The sequence below is a fragment of the Microcaecilia unicolor genome, chromosome 2 (assembly GCF_901765095.1).
Source record: "Microcaecilia unicolor chromosome 2, aMicUni1.1, whole genome shotgun sequence".
NCBI classification, from domain to species: Eukaryota; Metazoa; Chordata; class Amphibia; order Gymnophiona; family Siphonopidae; genus Microcaecilia; species Microcaecilia unicolor.
In genome coordinates, this window is record NC_044032.1 from 647,829,900 (window position 1) to 647,852,558 (window position 22,659).

General features: G+C 45.2%; 1 protein-coding gene across 1 annotated transcript in view; it reads right to left on the reverse strand.

Moving 5' to 3' along the window:
• The window catches only part of LOC115462237 (zinc finger protein 431-like), a 54,231-nt gene that overhangs the window by 9,059 nt on the left and 22,513 nt on the right, over window positions 1-22,659 (reverse strand). Inside the window, 3 exon segments of the mRNA XM_030192248.1 lie at window positions 6,874-6,987; window positions 7,141-7,183; window positions 21,547-21,758. Of these exon segments, the coding sequence (XP_030048108.1) occupies window positions 6,874-6,987; window positions 7,141-7,183; window positions 21,547-21,758 (369 nt within the window).

Sequence of the window (22,659 nt, forward strand, 5' to 3'; positions counted from 1 at the left end):
GCTCATAGCGTCATGTGACCTCTGATGCAAAATATTTTAACTTTGGTAAGAACAAAAACAGAGAGAGTAAAGATGGAAAATGGCAGGGGGCACAGAAACAGAGAAGGCTGCATGGCAGGGGGAACAGAGAGTGAATGAGGGAGAGAAGACACATTGCATGGGGCAGAAAGAGAGAGAGAGAGACAGAAGAGGCTGGATGGCAAGGGGTACACAGAGAGAGAGAGAGAAGAAGCAGCTTTACTGCAGGGGGCAGAGAGAGAGAGAGAGAGAGTGTGAAGAGGCTGCATTGCAACGGGCACAGGGAGATTGAGAAGAGGCTAGGGTGGAAGTGCAGAAGAAAAAAGGGAAGAAATGGGACGGGGGAGGAATGGGGACACAGAAGGCAGATACTGAACATGGGAATAGGGACCGGGACACAGAGGAAATGATGGTGGAAAAAAAAAGTCAAATAGACAAGAGATCCTGGAAAGCAGAAAATGGATGAAACTGGTGTGTGGGAGGAGGAAGGAAGGAGCAGAAGATGGATGGGGTGGGGGGAGGAGCAGGAGGCAGATGGGGCTAAGGGTAGAGGGGTTGTAGGGGAGGGGGTTGGAACAGGAGATAGGGCTAGGGGGTGTGGGTGGGGAAGGGAACAGAGCAGAAGAGGGATGGAACTGGGGGAAGAGCAGGTGTTAGATGGGGCTAGGGGTTACGGTTAGAAGGAAAAGGAATACAGTAGAAGATGGGGCTGGGGTGGGGGAGGAGCAGTAGGTGGATGGGGCTAGAGGGTATAGGTAGAGGGGAGGGGGAACTGAGTAAAAGTGATGGGCAGACTCTTCAGGTGGCCCCAGGGTAACCCCAGGAAGGTACTAGGTGTTTCAAGATACAGACGTACTGAGTTTGGTAAAATGGGGGAATATCTGAAGAAGGAGCTGATGGCATGGGGGTCAGGATAGGTGAAGCGGAAGTGCAGTGGTCCAAGCTGAAAACTGCTATAAATAGGGCAACCGATCTTTACACAAGGAAAGTAAACAAAAACAAGAGAAACGGGAAGCCTATGTGGTTCTCCAAACAAGTACCTGAAAAAATAAAAGAGGCTTTCTTCAAGAAATACAAAAGAACACAACGAGAGGATCACGGAAAAGATTATCGGATTAAACTTAAAGAAGCGAAGAAGGAAATACAGCTATTGGGGAACGGAATTGCAAGACTGAAAGACGCTGAGAATAGCTATGTGGAGAGTGATGAGGATAAAGTGAATGTGCTAAACAAATACTTTGCTTCAGTGTTCACGGAAGAAAATTCTGGAGAAGGATCATAGTTGGTTGAGGAGGGAATATCTGAGAATGGAGTGGATACGGTGCCGTTCGTAGAAGAAAGCGTTTATAAACAGCTCGAAAACCTGAAAGTGGAAAAAGCTACGGAGCCGGATAGGATACATCCTAGTGAGGGAGTGTTTTCTGCCTCTATGTCACTCCCTCCCTCACAGCCCACTATAATTAACCCTGATCAGGTAAGATTTATTACTGGAAGGCAAGCAGCAGATGGTAGAAGAGTATTTTCCATCTATGAAGGGTGAAATACAAAAGAGGTGTATAGACATAGGTGCCCCGTATAAGAGGCTCGCCCTCCCGCGCGAGTCTTGCACCCAGGGCCGGCCCAACAACATGGTAAGCAGGGCAGGGGGGCCCTGACCTCTGGAGGGCGCCGCCATGCCATGCTTACCTCGCCCTCCCGCTCCCATGTCCCAACTGTCCGCCCTCTTCTCTCCCCTAAGATCCCTTTCCTTTTTTTTTTTCTTTTAAATTTTACCTCCGAGTCCGGCAGCGCAGCGTCAGTGAAAGCGCTTCCCTTCGCTCAGTGTCCCTCCTTCTTCTGACATCATATGGGTGAATGGAGGGGGGCAGGGGAGAGAGGAGCATGGATGGGAGGGCAGGGCTCAGGGAGAGAGGGGAATTGCTGGATATGGATGAATGGAGGGGGCAGGGGAGAGAGGAGCATGGATGGGAGGACAGGGCCCAGGGAGAGAGGGGAATTGCTGCATATGGGTGAATGGAGGGGGGGCAGGGGAGAGAGAAGCATGGATGGGAGGGCAGGGCTCAGGGAGAGAGGGGAATTGCTGGATATAGATGAATGGAGGGGGCAGGGGAGAGAGGAGCATGGATGGGAGGGCTGGGCCCAGGGAGAGAGGAGAAATTGCTGGACATAGAGGGGAGGGGAGGGAAGAGAGAGGAAGGAGATGAGATGAGGGAAAAGGAAGAGAGGAGAAAAACTGCACATGGATGGAGAAAATAGGCAGAAGCTGGATCCACTGGACAGTCAAGTCTGTGGAGGACCCAGCTTTTACTTACGGATGTAAGGCAAGAAATAAAGAAGAAAGGCGGAAAGTAAAGAAATAAATGGAAAGGAAGCACTGGAAACGGAGTTAAGAGGACAGATAGCAGCAGAATCGGATACTGGGCCAGCATGATCAGAAAAACAAAGTCACCAGACAACGAAGGTAGAAAAGATCATTTTATTTTCATTATAGTGTTTGGATTATGTCCACTTTGAGAATCAGGTGCTCAACATTAAAAGTTTATATTTATTTACTTATTTATGGCATTTTATCCCACATTAAACATGAATTAGGGTGTTTTGTGGCTGTACATGAGAATTGTGATGATATGATCCCTTGTTTCATATTGTTGACGGTCTGCATTTTCCGTTTGGGTGGTATATTGGTGTATTAGGTTCTGCCCAGTGTAATATTTATGGTACAGTAAGGTTCTGAGTGTGTTTTTGCACAAAGTTGTGCATAGTGTTTTGTAGTTGAGCGATTGTGGTTAGAATACAGTGGGGGAAATAAGTATTTGATCCCTTGCTGATTTTGTAAGTTTGCCCACTGACAAAGACATGAGCAGCCCATAATTGAAGGGTAGGTTATTGGTAACAGTGAGAGATAGCACATCACAAATTAAATCCGGAAAATCACATTGTGGAAAGTATATGAATTTATTTGCATTCTGCAGAGGGAAATAAGTATTTAATCCCTCTGGCAAACAAGACCTAATACTTGGTGGCAAAACCCTTGTTGGCAAGCACAGCGGTCAGACGTCTTCTGTAGTTGATGATGAGGTTTGCACACATGTCAGGAGGAATTTTGGTCCACTCCTCTTTGCAGATCATCTCTAAATCATTAAGAGTTCTGGGCTGTCGCTTGGCAACTCGCAGCTTCAGCTCCCTCCATAAGTTTTCAATGGGATTAAGGTCTGGTGACTGGCTAGGCCACTCCATGACCCTAATGTGCTTCTTCCTGAGCCACTCCTTTGTTGCCTTGGCTGTATGTTTTGGGTCATTGTCGTGCTGGAAGACCCAGCTACGACCCATTTTTAAGGCCCTGGCGGAGGGAAGGAGGTTGTCACTCAGAATTGTACGGTACATGGCCCCATCCATTCTCCCATTGATGCGGTGAAGTAGTCCTGTGCCCTTAGCAGAGAAACACCCCCAAAACATAACATTTCCACCTCCATGCTTGACAGTGGGGACGGTGTTCTTTGGGTCATAGGCAGCATTTCTCTTCCTCCAAACACGGCGAGTTGAGTTCATGCCAAAGAGCTCAATTTTTGTCTCATCTGACCACAGCACCTTCTCCCAATCACTCTCGGCATCATCCAGGTGTTCACTGGCAAACTTCAGACGGGCCGTCACATGTGCCTTCCGGAGCAGGGGGACCTTGCGGGCACTGCAGGATTGCAATCCGTTATGTCGTAATGTGTTACCAATGGTTTTCGTGGTGACAGTGGTCCCAGCTGCCTTGAGATCATTGACAAGTTCCCCCCTTGTAGTTGTAGGCTGATTTCTAACCTTCCTCATGATCAAGGATACCCCACGAGGTGAGATTTTGCGTGGAGCCCCAGATCTTTGTCGATTGACAGTCATTTTGTACTTCTTCCATTTTCTTACTATGGCACCAACAGTTGTCTCCTTCTCGCCCAGCGTCTTACTGATGGTTTTGTAGCCCATTCCAGCCTTGTGCAGGTGTATGATCTTGTCCCTGACATCCTTAGACAGCTCCTTGCTCTTGGCCATTTTGTAGAGGTTAGAGTCTGACTGATTCACTGAGTCTGTGGACAGGTGTCTTTCATACAGGTGACCATTGCCGACAGCTGTCTGTCATGCAGGTAACGAGTTGATTTGGAGCATCTACCTGGTCTGTAGGGGCCAGATCTCTTACTGGTTGGTGGGGGATCAAATACTTATTTCCCTCTGCAGAATGCAAATAAATTCATATACTTTCCACAATGTGATTTTCCGGATTTAATTTGTGATGTGCTATCTCTCACTGTTACCAATAACCTACCCTTCAATTATGGGCTGCTCATGTCTTTGTCAGTGGGCAAACTTACAAAATCAGCAAGGGATCAAATACTTATTTCCCCCACTGTATGCTTTGAGCAACCACTTTATTCTTTGACATATGATACATATCTAATATCTAAATTTAATAAAAGGTATTAATTGTGACTTTTTTATTTTTTTTTTTCTGTGTGTTATCAGACAATTATGGATTTAAGCTCCACCCCTGGCCCCACTCCTAACCCCGCCCCCTTTAGCCTCCCCAAACAGTTGGGCCACCGACCGCCTATGTGTATAGACCCTTTGGTTTCGTATCAGACTGCTAAAATAGACAAGGAAATTTCTTCCTGGATAGTTCAGGCATCAAGTTCAAAACAGATTTGTTTCAGAATTATGGAAGGAAATGAACATATTAGTTTTAATTCATGATAATGTTATGCTGTAATTTCTGATTTGTCTAGTCTCGCATGTAACCCACATAGAACTGCGAGGTATTACAGACTATAAAAATAAAGTGTTATTGTCATCAAACGCCTAGCACCCGCCTGGGGTTAACACTGTGGCCACCTGGAGGGTTCTCTGACAACACTGCTCAGGACCGCCTGCACCTGGGCATGTGCTCTATACTAGCACCCTCCTCCCACCGACTGTGTCCTGCTTGCCTCTGAGCTAGTCTCCAACTCTCAGATTATTCTCTGGGGATTTCTAGGACACTGGGACCACACTCCAGGAGTTCCACAATTTCTAGAAAGCAAACCCAAAAATACAAACCAGGATTCTTAGTCAGTCCAGGACGGCAGAACTAATAAACTATAGGTTTATTATCATGAAAATGAACAGTGAATGTTTGAAAAAAACAGATGAAAAAGTACAGCAAGCAATTAAAACTATCTAACACTTGTTACTACCTGGGTAGCACCAGGGGAGTTCAGGAACGTAACTGTTCACAAGAATTGAACAGGATCTCAGGACACAGATGTTCCTCCTCCTTACCCCCCCCCCCCCCCCACCTTGAGAATAAAGAAAAAATCCAGTACCTCCTGGCTAGTTTGAAGTCCAGGGCTAATCAGAGCCCCAGGGCATCAACTTTGAAAGTATCTGGCCAATGATTGCAGATTGCCTTTCCATAAGCTTAAACTGGAAAAGACAAAGCCTTTTTTTTCTGCTACAGCTTTAAAACTCAAAACAAGAGCCATCTGCTGGCCAAGTAGTAGAAAAACATTTCATGAAATAATACAGTTTTCAGGCTTAGAAACCCAGTGTTTCGTCACAGTTGTGTAATCTTTTGGAAGGCACATCAAGAGTGGATACCTATGATAGCAGAAGCAGTGTCGCCTCTGTTGCTTGCCTGGTAGTAGAACCTCTAGCACAAAAGTTTAGGGAAATTAAAGGACTTATAATAGGAGATAAGGAACATAGAGTCTCCTTGTTTGCAGATGATCTTTTGATATTGACTCAAGGTACAAAAAAAGCCCAAATGGCTTTATAGGAGCAAATGGCAGAATATGGAAGCTTGTTGTGAGATGGCATTACTCTCCATCTAGACTGCAAGCCATTATGAGGAAAGGGGATGGTTTATGTTGGAGAGGGTGTAGCCGGAGGGGAATATATACTCGCATCTGGAGGGAATGTCCTAGGGTCCAAAAATTATGGAAGGAGGTATCTGCATATGGGCAACAGTTACTCGAGACTCATATAGCGTGTACTATGGAAAATGCCCTACTAAGTGGGAGAGTGGAAGGGATAACGGGAGCTATGGATACATTAATGCTATTGGTTTTTACAGCAGCTCGACTGCTGATTGCCTCACATTGGCATACACGGGCCATGCAAAAACAAACGATATAGATTGACTACCTTAAAATCTAATAAATGCAAATATCAAGAAATGTGGGGCGATTCCTCCAGTTGGAAGGACAATCTGAGTTTTGGGGAGGGGAGTGAGGGGAAGGGCAGAGATAAGGGATGCGGAGGGTCTACTTATAGTTTTTCATTATTGGGGGTGGCAGTTTGTTATGTAACAAAATGTAGACTTGTTCTTAATTTTTTCTGTTAAGAGATGAAGTCAGTTATTTTGCTAGAAAATTAATAAACAAGTCGCGAATTCCCATGGCAGCCTGCATGAGGTTGTAGCCGCCATTTTTGGAATTGGGAATGGCATCATTACCATAAACTGCATTATATACTGTGATTTGTATTAACCTATCAGCAACACAAAATGTCCATGACTAAGTCAAACTGAACCATGTTCATCAGTCATGTCCCTACACAACAGTGCAGAAGACTCTCCACCTCCAGCAGCCCTTTCAACAGTACAGATTTCACAACCCCAAGACACTCTAGGATAAAGGGTTTTGCAGACCAGATCCCACCGCTGGGATACCCACCTCTACCAGTGCCTCCTCCATCTCCACAGACAGTTTAATCTGTCCAAAGTAGGGAAACACACAGAGGGAGGAGAAGAGGAGATGACAACCTTTTATCTCACCAGCGCTGAATTCCTGAATGATTCCAGCTGACTTTAGGAAAGATGTGCAGGAGGAATTCTATACTTACCTGTTATAGAAGGCAGGGTCTGCTCAGACATCTCTGATTCAGGATTTTCCATGAAGGGGATATCTTCCTCTTGCTTAATACTCAGGGAGAACACAGATGTTACAATTGGAAGGTCTGTGATGAGAAAACACATTCACAAGGATTTACGAGGCATCTGATAATACTAAATTAGGAAACTGATTTTAAGTGTCCAAATGTTTGATGTTATTCACCCATCTCCTGTGATCTAAAAATGCAAAGCCCATTAAATCCAAAACATTTACTTACTGTTGAAGTCATTTGGATTTTCTTTTCCCTCCCACTCAAATTGTTGAGTGAAATATTTCTCATCTTCCTTTTTAATCTTGAATATAACATCAGGATTAAGAATTGAATAACCTGTTGATAAAAAGTAGGAAAATTACATTTAAATTGTAATTGTAGAATCCCTCGGGAGGTTCCCTCTGCTTCATGTTTTGATGGAGCAGTGCGTGATTTGTGCATGGAGGTCTGTGTACAGATATCTTGAGACGTGTGTATTTGACTGACAAAGCTTGGAGAGAAGAGGCAGCAGTGGTCCGACACTTCATTAAGATTACATCATAGAGGTTTTCTGGTATAGAGATTTCTCTTCGTTTCCCTCCTAGGTGGAGGCATTGCAGCTGCCAGTCTTCTGGTTACCATTTGGAGAGGTTATACGTTGTACAGTATAGTTGACGTGTGCAGCTGATATGTCATGACCTTATGCAGAAGTCTCAGAAGAAATCTCTCTCTGGTCTTCTGTGCCAAAATATTTTGTATAGGAATGGGAGAGAAACTCCTGCTGGTGCTGTGTGAAGCCTCTAGTATCAGTTGTACATTTTATCTTACAACAGAGAGCAGCATCTTTTGCAGATCCTGTAGAAGTGGAGTCTTTCACAGGCTCCTATTGCATATGGGATGGTTTCAGAAGCCAGGATCTAAATTTCAGGTGCTCATGGTATCTAGTTCCTGTGATTTTTACACCACTGATTCCATAATGTGCTTGTGTGGTAGATGATAGAGAAACATATTTACCTCGTGAGATGAGGATGTCATGAATCTCCTTGATGACCTTCTTGTACAGCTCCTTCTGCCATTCTCCCAGAAGGTCCCAGTCCACTTCCAAGAAATAAGCAGCAACATCCTTGAAAGTGACCAAAGCCTAGAACAGCAAACAGTCAGAGTTTCATTATTTTTTCATTTCATTTTATTTTTTTAAATATACACCTATCAACATAATTCTAGATGGTTTACAACAAACATATGTAATAGTTCATATAAAAAGAAACAATAACAGAAAATCTTTCCAAATAAAATGGGAAAGTAGAAGAAAGCAGTCAATCTTTTTTCAAAACATCAAATAATGCTACACACACCACAACTTCAAGGGTAAATTGTTCCAGTTGTATACATCATACTGAAAACACACAATGTCTCATACAAGTTTTATACCACAGCACTGCTAAGAAGAACGAAGGTTTCTAGAAGGAAGACGTTTAAGTAGTGTGCGATATTTTACAGGTGTCCAATGCAACTCCCCCAGAATGGATGAACTAGGCATTAAATGGGCAATTCTAAATCGAGGGAGGTGAAAGGATCTCAGAAACGTAAAACCCGTTTTTTTGAAGCTCTGAGACCCTTATCTGTCCTCTCTGTCCCCTAGGGGAAGAAGTTTGGTGCTTAACGTGTTGTGATTGCATTATCTCTTTGATCTGCCCTCTTATCGAATAACGACTCCAAATTATTGCCTAATCTGTGTTGGGAGGGTACCTGGGTGGGTAGAGGGTAGGGTAATACAGTCCCGTAGCCAAAGTGCCCTCCGTGCCGTGACTACGAGGGACATATTCTTTGCTGATGCACATAGCAAATCATTAAGGCCATCAGCCAGGAAAGAAGAGCCCATCTCCAACTTGACCAACTGCTGCACTAAACCAGCCCTGTCCAAGACCGAATCTGCCCAGTGAAAGTAAGCACGGGCCACTAGCCACGCACAAACAGACGCTTGCAGCACTAGAGCCAATAAATCAAAACTACACTTAAGGAAAGACTAAGAATCCTGGGAATCTTCCTCCTCCATCTCTCCTGAGCATTCATCAGCCAAAAAAGGACCAGACCGAATATTTATTTATTTGTTGCATTTGTGCCCCACATTTTCCCACCTATTTGCAGGCTCAATGTGGCTTACATAGTACCATAGAGGCTGTTGCCAATTCGGTTGACAACAGATACAAAGTTATATTGTGATCATATGAGATAGGATGGGGCCAGGTATCAAGGGGTCGAAAGAGGTGAAGATTATAAATTGTTCTGTACGATCATTGGTTATGATATGTCGCTGGGTGCTGAGATTTTAGGTTGGATCGTTGGGATAGGCTTTTTTGAATAGGTGAGTCTTGAGTGGTCATGGATTGTTCTCACTGTATTTGGGAGTCCGTTCCATAGTTGTGCGCTTATTTAGGAGAAATTAGATGCGTAGGTTGTTTTGTATTTTAGCCTTTTACAGTTTGGATAAAGTATGTTTAGGTATGATCTTGATGATCTGATTCTGTTTCTGGTTGGTAGATCTATTAGGTCTATCATATAACCTGGTACTACGCCGTAGATGATTTTGAGGCTTATTTTCAAAGCACTTAGCCTCCCAAAGTTCCATAGAAACCTATGGAACTTAGCCTCCCAAAGTGCTTTGAAAATATGCCTCCTGGTGTACCAAGGTGCAGATTTTGAAGATGGTCCGTTCTTTGATTGGGAGCCAATGCAGCTTTTCTCGTAGGGGTTTGGCACTTTCGAATCGTGTTTTACCATATATCAGTCTGGCTGCTGTGTTTTGGGTGGTCTGGAGTTTTTTTGTGAGTTGTGCTTTGCAACCTGCATAGATTCCGTTACACTAATCTGCATGTCTTAGGACCATTGATTGTATTAGGTTTCGAAAAGTTTCCCTCGTGAAGAAACGTTTTATTCGTTTGAGTTTCCACATTGCATGGAACATTTTCTTTATTACAGTGTTTACTTGGTTCTCTAGTATGAGTGACCCCGAGTATTTTTAAGCTTTCTGAGGTAGGGAGAGTGTGGCCTGGGGTAGTCATGGTAGCGGGTTTGTATTTGTTGTGTTGTGATGAGAGGATGAGGCAATGTGTTTTTTCAGTGTTCAGTTTCAGTTGGAATGAATTTGCCCAGGAGTCCATGATGTTAAGGCCGTCATTAATTTCGTTGGTTATTTCTGTCAAGTCCTGTTTGAAGGGGATGTATATTGTGACATCATTTGCATAGATGAATGGGTTGAGACCTCGATAGGACAAGGACTTTGCCAGTGGAATCATCATCATGTTGAAGAGTATTGATGATAGTGGTGATCCTTGAGGTACTCAGCATGTTGCTTTCCATGGTGATGATATATTTGAGTTTGATTTTACTTGGTATGTTCTGGTAGTAAGAAAGCCCTTAATCCAGTTAAGTACATTTCCAACAATCCCAAAGTGGTCAAGGAGTCTCAGTAATATATTGTGGTTTACCATGTCGAATGTGCTCGACATGTCAAATTGGAGGAGGAGTATGCTTTTACCTATAGCTATTTCCTTCTTGAATTTGGTCAGGAGAGTAACTAGTACAGCCTCAGTGCTATGGTGGGAGTGGAATCCTAATTGTGAATCGTGAAGTATTGAAAACTTGTCCAGGTATTCCGTGAGTTGTTTAGTTGCCAAGCTCTCCATCAATTTTACTACTAGAGGGATAGACGCAACTGGTCGGTAGTTGGTGAGATCATTTATTTTTTTTCTTCATGTCTTTAGGTATTGGGGTAATTAGGATGTTGTTATGTTCCTTGGGGAAGGAGCCTTGTTGTAGCATGAAGTTAAGGTAGGATGTAAGGTCTTCTATGAATCGGTTGGGGGTGCATTTAAGTAGGTGACTGGGGCATGTGTCCAGTTTGCAGTGGGTTTTGGCGAATCTGTGAGTCGCTTGTGTGACTGATTCGGTGGTAAGTGTATTGAATATAGACCAGATTCGATCAGCTGGGTAACCACCCGGGGTTAGGTCCAGGTTGTCGAAGAAATTTTCGATATCGGTGTTATGATGAGGAAGGGTGCTGCATAGTTTTGTTATTTTTTCCTTTAAGTAGGTGGCCAGGTTGTCTGCATGTGGGATGTCTGTGTTGGATGTAGTGACTGGGGTGGTGTCTAATAGCTTATTTACAAGTTGAAATAGTTTCTTGAGATCTTTGTTGTCCGGTCCTTATTTGGTTTTGTAATAGGACCTTTTGGTTTGTCTAATAGCATATTTGTATTTTCTGTGTAATTGCTTCCAGGCATTGAGTGTGATTTCGTTTTTTTGCTTTTTTCTATGCTCGTTCTAGTTTTCTAGTTTGTGTTTTGAGTTTTTTTAATTTGCCATTGTACCAAGGTATTGAGTTTTGTCTTCTTGATGTTCTCGTTTTTAGAGGTGCTATTTCGTTTAGTATTGTTCTGCATCTATCCTCCCATTGATTAAGGTATTGTGTGGAGTCGGATCTTGTCATTCATCCGTTGTCATATATCTGTTGCCAGAATATTTGTGGGTCTATTTTCCCTCTTGTAGTGTAAGTTGTTTGGTCTGATGTTTGAGTTAATCCTTTCTTACGCCAGTTTAGGAATAGGTTCAATTGGTAATGGTCGGTCCATGGTTTTTCTGACCATTTGATGTTTGTTATTGATAGGTTATGATCTGTGTGCAGTCTGTGTGCTAGGAGGTCCAGTGTGTGTCCCTTAGTGTGGGTGGTTTGTATTTGAGGTCATTTGAGATCCCAGGACTGTAAGAATTCTTTACATTCACGTGCATTGGCGGAATTGGGGTTTTCTAAGTGGAGGTTTATGTCACCTAGTATTAATATGTTGGAGTTATTAACACAAGTGTTTGAGATGAAATCCGTGAAGATTGGCTGGCTTTCATTCCAATTTCCGGGTGGTCTGTAGAGTAGAACACAATTCAGCTGATCAGTCAGGGATTTGTTTTGGATTCTGATTGATGTGATTTCTAGTTGGGGTGTTTTGGTCTCAGCGGTGGTTTGGGTAGTGAATTGAGCTCTGTGTATTAGTGCAATTCTTCCACCTCTCTTTATTGATCTGGTCCAGTAGATGATTTTATATCCTGGAGGACATAGTTCAAGGATTATGGCGTCTTTTTTTATTGTGGATCCAGGTTTCACTGAGGAAGATGAGATCAAGGTTTTCTGAGTTGATCCAGTCTGATATCGTTGTTGTTTTGTTGACTACGGATCTGGCATTAATGTAGCCTACTTTGATATTTTGGTATAGGGCTGTTAGGTTTGGTGATGCACGGAGGTGAAAGGTGCTGTGATTTCAATGCAGGGGGCCCGGCCCGGTGGCAGACGGTCGACAACAGAGCCGCAGGTGGGTGGGACTGCGGCGCCGGCCCCCCTTGGAGGCCCAGGGAATTTTGTCCCCCCTGCCCCCTTTCTCGGTGGCCCTGCAGTGTTGGAAGAATTCAAAATGGCAGAGCCGCCAGCGGCGAACCCGCCTGCAAGGCAGCCTCCTTTCAAGCTGTTCCTGCCACACTGTGCTCAGTGGTCAAATCGGGGCGGTGTTTCCGAGGACAACTGTGGCTCACCACAAAGCCGGCGCTGCAATCCATGCGCCTCAACCCCCTAACCACAGAAGGGTTCTCCTCTGGTAGTAAGACATCTTTCTCCTGAGAATACAGAGAATCTTCCTTCTCGAGCTCACTAAAAACCTCCTCTGAGCAAGAGAGGGAAACCGTCCAGATCCTCAGCCCAATCCAGGGGAGGTCTTTTGGCCACCACCGGACCACCTCCCTCACCTGTCTTCCAGGCCTGATATAAGGTCCAGAGAAACTCAGGAGGGAGCCCCATCCCTCCTGAGCATTCACCAGCCAAAAAAAGGCCCAGACCGAATATCTTCCTGCAACAACTGAGGCGGGCCTGCAGCACGGGAACCGCCGAAAACGGGGCCACTGCTGGTGAACCCACTGGCAGGGCAGCCTCAGTTCCAGCCATTCTTGCTGCGCTGTGCACCACAGTCAAATTGGGTGGAGTCGCCGAGGACAACTTTGGCTCATCATCATCAGAAAGATGGCACTGTGATCCTGGCACCTCAACCCCTGGTGCGCACATGACTACTACTACTACTTAACATTTCTAGAGCGCTACTAGGGTTACGCAGTGCTGTACAATATAACAAAGGAGGACAGTCCCTGCTCAAGGATCTTACAATCTAAAGGACGAAATGTCAAGTTGGGGCAGTCTAGATTTCCTGAATAGGGGTATAATGGGGGTATAGTGGTTAGGTGTCGAAGGCGACATTGAAGAGGTGGGCTTTGAGCAAGGATTTGAAGATGGGCAGGGAGGGGCCTGGCGTATGGGCTCAGCAGTGCTTTTTTGTAGAAAAAAAGGTGCCGGTACTCATTGTGGGCGGGGTCACCACACATGGCACCGCCCCTATTATAGCCACACCCACATTAGTCACACCCCTTGTACCAGCCATGGCGCATATAAACAGACATCATTGAAAATATTATACTAGTATAGGAGAAAAAATAATTTGATTTTTTTTCATTATAAATAATTTCTGTAAGCTGTTACAGCTCCAGTATACCCAGTGCAAAATAAGACAAATTCCTAACACTAAAATGAAAATAAAATGATTTTTTTCTACCTTTGTTGTCTGGTGACTTTGTTTTTCTATCCATATTGGTCCCAGTCTCTGATTATGCTGCTATCTGTTCTCTTAACTCCATTTCCAGGGCTTCCTTTCCATTTATTTCTTTACTTTCTTCCTTTCTTCTTCTTTTGTTGCCCTGCATCCATAAGTAAAAGCTGGGTCCTCCTCCATGGAATTGACTGGAGGAGGTATAACATGGATCCAGCTTTTGCCTATTTTCTCCATCCATGTGCAGTTTTTCTCCTCTTCCCTTTCCCTCATCTCCATCCATGTGCATCTTCTTTTTTCTTTTCTCCCCTCCATTCATGTCCAGCACTTCTCCTCTCTCCTCCCCTCCATCCAAGTCAGCATTTCTCCTCTCTCCTAGCCAACTCCTCCATCCATCCATGTCCAGCAATTCTCCTCTATCTCCTGCTCTCCTCTCCATCCATTTCTAGCATTTCACCTCTCTCCCCTCTCATCCATGTCCAGCAATTCTCTCTTCCCTGTCCTCCCCTCCCTGTCCAGCGATTCTCCTCTCTCCCCTCCATGTCCAGCAATTCTCTCTTCCCTGTCCTCCCCTCCCCATCCAGCGATTCACCTCTCTCCCCTCCATGTCCAGCAATTCTCTTTCCTGTCCTCCCCTCCCCATCCAGCGATTCACCTCTCTCCCCTCCATGTCCAGCAATTCTCTCTTCCCTGCCCTTCCAATGTCCAGCAATTCTCTCTCCCCTGCCCTTCCCTCCCATCCCATGTCCAGCAATTCTCTCTCCCCTGCCCATCCCATGTCCAGCAATTCTCTCTCCCCTGCCCTTCCCTCCCATCCCATGTCCAGCAATTCTCTCTCCCCTGCCCTTCCCTCCCATCCCATGTCCAGCAATTCTCTCTCCCTTGCCCTTCCCTCCCATCCCATGTCCAGCAATTCTCTCTTCCCTGCCCTTCCAATGTCCAGCAATTCTCTCTCCCCTGCCCTTCCCTCCCATCCCATGTCCAGCAATTCTCTCTCCCCTGCCCTTCCCATGTCCAGCAATTCTCTCTCCCTGCCCTTCCCTCCCATCCCATGTCCAGCAATTCTCTCTCCCTTGCCCTTCCCTCCCATCCCATGTCCAGCAATTCTCTCTCCCCTGCCCTTCCCTCCCATCCCATGTCCAGCAATTCTCTCTCCCCTGCCCTTCCCTCCCATCCCATGTCCAGCAATTCTCTCTCCCCTGCCCTTTCCTCCCATCCCATGTCCAGCAATTCTCTCTCCCTTGCCCTTCCCTCCCATCCCATGTCCAGCAATTCTCTCTCCCCTGCCCTTCCCTCCCATCCCATGTCCAGCAATTCTCTCTCCCCTGCCCTTCCCTCCCATCCCATGTCCAGCAATTCTCTCTCCCTTGCCCTTCCCTCCCATCCCATGTCCAACAATTCTCTCTTCCCTGCCCTTCCAATGTCCAGCAATTCTCTCTCCCCTGCCCTTCCCTCCCATCCCATGTCCAGCGATTCTTCGTCCCCCAGCGTCCTCCTTCACTGCCTGCCAGCCAGCGTCGGACGCAGAAGCGAACGGTGCAGGCAGCGATTGGCTGGCAGCGTCGTAGCTTCCCTCTGCAAGTCCCGCCTATGCGTAAACAGGAAGTTGTAGGCGGGACTTGCAGAGGGAAGCTACGACGCTGCCAGCCAATCGCTGCCTGCACCGTTCGCTTCTGCGTCCGACGCTGGCTGGCAGGCAGTGAAGGAGGACGCTGGGGGACGAAGAATCGCTGGATATGGGAGAGGTGAGGGCAGGGGAGGGACGGAAAAATCGCTGCACGTCGATGGGAGGGCAGGAGAGAGGCGGAGAATCGCTGGAAATAATGGGAGGGGAGGGGAGGAGGAGAAAAAGGTGCCGGTACGCCGTACCGTTGCGTACCGGCACAAAAAAAGCACTGGGGCTCAGGGACTTTATTCCAAGCATAGGGTGAGGCGAGGCAGAAAGGGCGGAGCCTGGAGTTGGCGGTGGTGGAGAAGGGTACTGAAAGGAGGGATTTGTCTTGAGAGCGGAGGTTAATGGTAGGAACGTAAGGGGGGATGAGGGTAGAGAGGTAAGGAGGAGCTGCGGCAGGGGAGGAGCTTGGCTGCACACATCACCGCGGTAAAAACAGTAGGGAGGAAAGATGCGACCCGCCCTACAAACCAAGCAAAAACAACTTCCCCTCCAGCACAGAATCAACACTCTGCTCTCCCGGACAGCCAAAACGTACCGGCACTGAGTCTGGTGCTGTTTACTCTCTCTCTCTTTTTTTTTTTTTTAAACTTGAGCCCCGCTGCTGAAGGCTGAGCAAGGCACTCAAGGCTGTCCACTCCAGAGAGCAGAGAATGGGGAGGGACCTGGCCACCTGGGTTTAACACCCCAAGGGGAAACGGGGCCCCACCGGACCCACACTCCAGAACCCCAGAAGCACTACAAGGGACCAGGCACAGGGAGTTTTTTTTCCAGGCTAAAAACTCAAGAAGAAGAAAAACCCCCAAAGAAAAAACAACCATAGAGCACCAAAGCACTCCCTAGGGCCTAACAGACCGGTTAGGCTGCATAGAATGCCACGTCTACCCTCTGCTGGACAATGAGAAATACTGGCTGGTTGGCGTTCTGCACAGGACAAATATACAGGAGCCCTTTTACTAAGCTGTGGTAGGCTGTACGCGTGTACAGCGCACGCCCAAATGACACTACTGTCAGGCCAGCACAGCGGTAATTTCAGATTTTGCACGTGCCCACAACGCGTCGATGAATTATTTATTTCCATCTATGCACCAGTTCCGGCGGTAATCGGCACTTGGCGCACACCGAATGGTCACCACGTGTGTATTGCATGAGCCCTTACCGCTAGATCATTGGGTGGTGTTAAGGGCTCAGGCTGATTTAAGACGAGTGCTGGTTCTATTTTTACTGCAGGCCCTTTTCCCATCCCAGCAAATAAAAGCCCTTTTTTGTAGGCACAGTAAAAACTGGCCCAGCGCGTGCCCAAAACACGCGCCTACACTACCACAGGCTACGTTTTACCGCGGCTTAGTAAAAGGGCCCCACAGTGTTCAAAGTCAGGTGTTCTCAGTCTGCTGGTAGGCGTGTATAAGGCAAGCGTCTTGACCGATCTGGAGGGTTGTTGAGGAAATTTAGACTATTAAGGTAATCAAATGAAGATAAAATCAACAATTCTGTCAGCATACGAAAACCATCTGACGTGTGACGATGAAGCAGCAAATAAAGTGAATAAAACAAAAAACAAACACATTACAAAAACCTGTGGGTGAAATGTCAGCAGAGTCAAGTACTATACCTAGATAACAGATTTGACGCTGAATTGGAATAGGTTCAAGAAAGGAGGGTAAAGACAAAAATGCAGCTGATCAGTCGGTACCACCATCATCTCAGTCTTTTAGGCCATTCTGACCACACTGTGCTGAGATCTCACTAAAATGCTCAACTATCAGTGACTGATGAGAAACAGGAGACTTAGAGAAAAAGTGCAATCAATAATAAAAAAAATGACAATACTCTGTCACAAAAGATCACATAAAGAGGACAAACAGATGTCAAATAATACAGCAGAAAACACAGAACCCCCAGAGACACCCCCCCTCCCCACGTACTAAACCACTGCAACTCTCCCTGGGGAAAAAAGAAAAACCTACTTGATGGAGACAACCTTCCAACAAGAAGGAAAACCATAGTAAAACTGTTCCCCCACAGGCAGAAGTAGGCCAGATGCCTTCAAGGGAAGAGCAGATGGAGAGTGAAGACTGATAACTATCCCTGACGACTACTAAGCAAGTTGTAAATACAGTACAGACAAAAAACACACTTTGAAAAGTCTGTATACAAATCCTAGAAGCCTGAAAATTAAGATGTGAGAGTTAGAGTTTGTTGCACTAAATGAAAAGACCTCATCTAATAGCCATATAAGGGTAGAAATTACATCATCATGACAGAGTGGATTAAACTGGAGGGTGTTAGTGCTATATGTTATGTTTCAACAATTTTATTAATGATTCAACAGAATTAAACAGTCAATAGGCACAATATGCAAAAAAATAAAAATGTTGACACCACAATCTGAATAAACTAAATAAAAACAAGAGTGGAGGAGTGGCCTAGTGGTTAGGGTGGTGGACTTTGATCCTGGGGAACTGAGGAACTGAGTTGGATTCCCACTTCAGGCACAGGCAGCTCCTTGTGATTCTAGGCAAGTCACTTAACCCTCCATTGCCCCATGTAAGCCGCATTGAGCCTTCCATGAGTGGGAAAGTGCGGGGTACAAATGTAACAACAACAACAAAAAAAATAATAGTGTTGTCATCAAAGTTTTAACAATTTGTTCTCCCCACCCTTGCCCAACCCCAGACCCCACCCCAGCCGCAAGGTTTTAGCTTGCAATTCAATGGTCTTGATTGATGAAAATTACAATAGATACAATTGAAATTCCATGTAAACAAGATACTATCCCCTTAACTTAGAGCTCCCCCATTCCACGCCTAGGACTTTTATCACCCAGTAAATCTTTAATAATTTGAACATCTCAGTAGTAGTTATTCCCTAATTTTGTCTGCTGTAAGGGAAAAAGAGGGAAGAGCAATCCCATCGAAATACCGTACTATATCCAGCTTGTGAATCTAAAAGTCCCTTTGGTACAGAATTTATGTTTCAAAAGTTTTTTATGAATGACCACTCTCAAACACATATATACAAACTTATCCAGGTTTACAAATGTTCACAACTATAACTGTACACAATAAAAACCCACCAAAAATTCCTGTCATCAAGCTTTTCACAAGCTTTATTTAAAACTTTCCCTATCCCTCCTTATGTACCAAACCCACTAACCTTAACCCCAAAGCTGACATCACAAAACAAGACGTCTTACTAAAACCCACATCCAATCAACCCTATCCCCCCTTCCCCCCCCCCCCAAGAAAAAAACCTCCACAACATCCAGGGATAACTGCACCTTTACAAAGAATTGATCACAAAAATACATGCCCTTGGGGACAAAGATTGTATGTACGGGCCCAAAAACTGATAAAAAAAAAACCTCCCACCTTTCTCCTTTGGGGGAGGGGGGGAGAGATCCCCACCATCCTACGCTCCAATAACAAAAGCTCATGCAGTTTATTGCGCCAATGCCAAAATTCTTGCTGTGCTGCACTCTTCCACGCCCCAAGAATGAGCCACTTGCCCAAAATACAGGCCTTGCGTATCAATAGTTGAGCCCCCTTATTGGCTACCGCAAATAATTTATATTTATCTAAAATTATTCCCAACGAGGTATAGGAGATTTTCATCCCCAGCAACATCTCCAAAAACCCCATCAGTCTAGACCAAAAGATCTGTATCCTCGGACACGCCCATAGAAAGTGAAAGAATGAACCTATCTGACTGCCACATTTCAAGCATAGGGGGTCCGCCACCCCTCCCATATTGAAAATTTGAACTTTTGCCATATACGCTTTATGCAAAACACAAAATTGGCATTCACGTATGTCCGCATTTACCGACAATGTGAGCACTTCGGCCGATAACTGATCAAAATCTAAAACAAGATCCAGCCTCCCTAAATCTAGAGCCCACCGGCGCCTAATGTTCTCCTTATTCTTGCGAGAAGTTATTCTCATAAGCGCCTTATATAATCCGGAGACTGAAAGACGGTCTCCCATGACCATACCAAAGAAATCCCTCACTCGTTTGCCATGTCTAGCTCACGAATATAATCAGCTACCTGGTTATGCGCAAAGATATTACCACAATCAATACCCACCCCTAGGGCCCCAAGGTTCAACATCGACACATTCACAGTCAGAACATGTTCTAATCTAGTGATACCTATGGCCCCCCATCTTCGAAACACAGGGTTGTCCATAACCGGGGAAAACAATAAATTACCCTTAAAGGGCATCAAATCAGAGACTTCCGACGTTACACTCCAGTATCTATTCAAGTCCTTCCAAACCTCCCTCAAGGAACGTAGCAAGACACTTTCTCTAAAAGTGGGGGGGGGGGGGGGGGGGGGGGGAAGAGGGGTTGGTGGTTGAGAGGCTAGGATGGGGGAGGGCAGACTTATATGGGGTCTGTGCCGGAGCCGGTGATGGGAGGCGGGACTGGTGGTTGGGAGGCGGGAAATACTGCTGCACAGACTTATATGGTCTGTGCCCTGAAAAAGACAGGTACAAATCAAGGTAAGGTATACACATGAGTTTATCGTGAGCAGACTAGATGGACCGTGCAGGTCTTTTTCTGCCGTCATCTACTATGTTACTATGTAAAAGAGGAAGGTATCCTCCAACTAGGAACCTGCAGTAAAAAATATAGGTGACAGGGTCAAAAATGTTCCATTTCCAACTCTCGGGGAGTATAATCCTGTCTATATAGCAACCAATCCCCCAAGTGATGAAGCACGCAAGCTTGATTACGACAACGCAGATTGGGAATTCCTAAACCCCCTTCTCTCCAAGAACCTAACATGAACTGTAATGGCATTTTAGGTTTAGCTCCTCCCTACGGAAAAGTTCTTAACTGTCTATGCAATAAAACCAAATCCTTTGCCAGAATACGTAAGGGCAGCATTTGAAGAATATAAAGCCACCTTGGAAATTCCACCATGCGAAATAAATGTATTCTTCCATGAAGGGAGAGAGGAAGGGCCCTCCAACGCTTCAAACAAGCGGGAAATATTTAAATGGTATAAGGACCCTACTTTCATTGCCAGCTGTATGCCCAAATAAGTGAAAGACTCCCGTGCCCACCTAAAAGAGAACGCTCCTCCCCAATCCCGTTTCAAATGGTCTTTCGACGGCAATGCCAAACATTTGGAAAAATTTTACTTGAAGCCTGCAAAGTCCCCGAATTCACGGAACAAATCTAACAACTCCTCCAGAGATCTCCAAGGCTGAGTAATATGCATTAAGAGATCATCAGCAAAACCTGAGATCTTAAAAGTAGCACATCCAATAGGCACCCCAGCAATCTCCGGATGAGAAGTAATTTCTCTAATAAGGAGATCCACAGACAACACAAAAAGCAATGGAGACAAAGGGCAACCCTGTCTTGTACCATGACTTAGAGAATTCCGAAGAGCTCTCTCCATTAACCCACATAAAAGCCTTTGGATCTGAATACAACATTCTTACCGCCTCTCCAAAGAAACCCTCCATCCCAACCTTCCTCAAGATTGCAAAAAGGAATTGCCACGCAACCCGATTAAAAGCTTTTCCTGCGTCGAAGCTTACCAACAAAGATTCCTCCCCAGAATGTTCCACTGCTTCCAATGAAGCCAATATTGATCTAACGTTTTAGTTGCCGTTCTGCCCTTCACAAAACCCACCTGTGAGGGAGAAATCAAGTCCGGAAGTGCATGACATAATCTATTTGCCAAAAGTTTTGCATAGAGCTTCACGTCACTATTAAGGAGAGAAATAGGTCTGTAAGCTCATTCAATTCTTTCTAGCCTCCACTGACCGCTTGACCCCATATTGGAGGCGTTGCTTTCGGACCATCTTCTCCAACCGGAGAATCTCCTTATCTCTCGCTTTCCGATTACAGGCTCTATAAGAGATTATCTTCCCCCGCATCACTGTTTTTGCCGTTTACCAAAAAAGACCATATTGGTGGGCATGAGCTCTATTAGGAAACGCAAAATCCTCCCATCTTTCCTGGAGAAAAATGCCAAAACCTGTATCCCAGTAGTGCTATATGTTAATGAGGAAATTGAGTGAAACAGAGTAAAAATTCAGCAGGAAACAGATTGCAAAGTGGGTGTAGAGAGGTCAGAAAGAGTTAGAGATATAGGCAAGATTATAAAAATTAACAAAGGATGAAAGACAATAGATACTAAAGATGAAGAGAAGAGACAGAGCGACATGGGATAAGGGTGAGGGAGAATAAGAGAAAGAAGAAATGAAAAAAAAAAGAGAACAAAAATGAAAGAAGAAAGTAAAAATATGAAAAATAGAACAAACACATTATCTACACAACAAGAGTTAGAAGTCAGAGGCTGTGATTAAAACATCTCATTCTCACCATCCCTGGTCCACAGGAGAGAATCTTTCTTATAGGAAAAGTTTGTATCACCTCATTACTAGCTTTAATCGTAGCTTCATCACATGCTTCAGGCAGTTCCTCACAACTGTCTGTTGTGGTCAGATTTCCTGTTTCCTCAGATCCCCGAGGCTCAGTTCTGAATCCTTTTTGCTCAAATTGGATTAAAATGTCAGGCCTGACATTGTAGAAACCTATTATAAGAAAAAGACAGCAAAATATGTTGTTGTTGTTTTTAAGTTACCACAGAATTATTCACAGGCACCTCCACTGGTACAGAATTAAAATAAAGAGGGGTACTGCTGTACTGATCATCATCAAAAATGTGTTCTACAAATACCCCGATATTTTCATGCTGTGGTGAGCAACTCTACTACTACCACTATTTAACATTTCTAAAGCGCTACCAGGGTTGCGCAGCGCTGTACAATTAACAAAGAAGGACAGTCCCTGCTCAATGGAGCTTACAATCTAAAGGACAAAAAGTGCAGTCAATCAAGATTGAGGCAGTCTAGATTTCCTGGATAGACATACAATCGTTATGTGCCGAAAGTGACACTGAAGAGGTGGGCTTTGAGCAAGGATTTGAAGATGGGTAGGGAGGGGGCTTGGCGTAAGGGCTCAGGAAGTTCATTCCAACTTTATTCCATAGGATGAGGCGAGGCAGAATGAGCGGAGCCTGGAGTTGGCGGTGGTGGAGAAGGGTACTGAGAGGAGGGATTTGTCCTGTGAGCGGAGGTTACGGGTAGGAGCGTAAGGGAAGATGAGGGTAGAGAGGTAGTGAGGGGCTGCAGATTGAGTGCATTTGTAGGTTAGTAGGAGAAGCTTGAACTGTATGCGGTACCTGATCGGAAGCCAATGAAGTGACTTGAGGAGAGGGGTGATATGAGTGTTCAGGCGGAAGATAAGACGTGCAGCAGAGTTCTGAACGGACTGAAGGGGGGATAGGTGGCTAAGTGGGAGACCAGTGAGGAGTAGGTTGCAGTAGTCAAGGCGAGAGGTAACGAGAGCGTGGATGAGAGTTCAGGTGGTGTGCTCAGAGAGAAAAGGGCGGATTTTGCTAATGTTATAGAGGAAGAAGCGATGGGTCTTGGC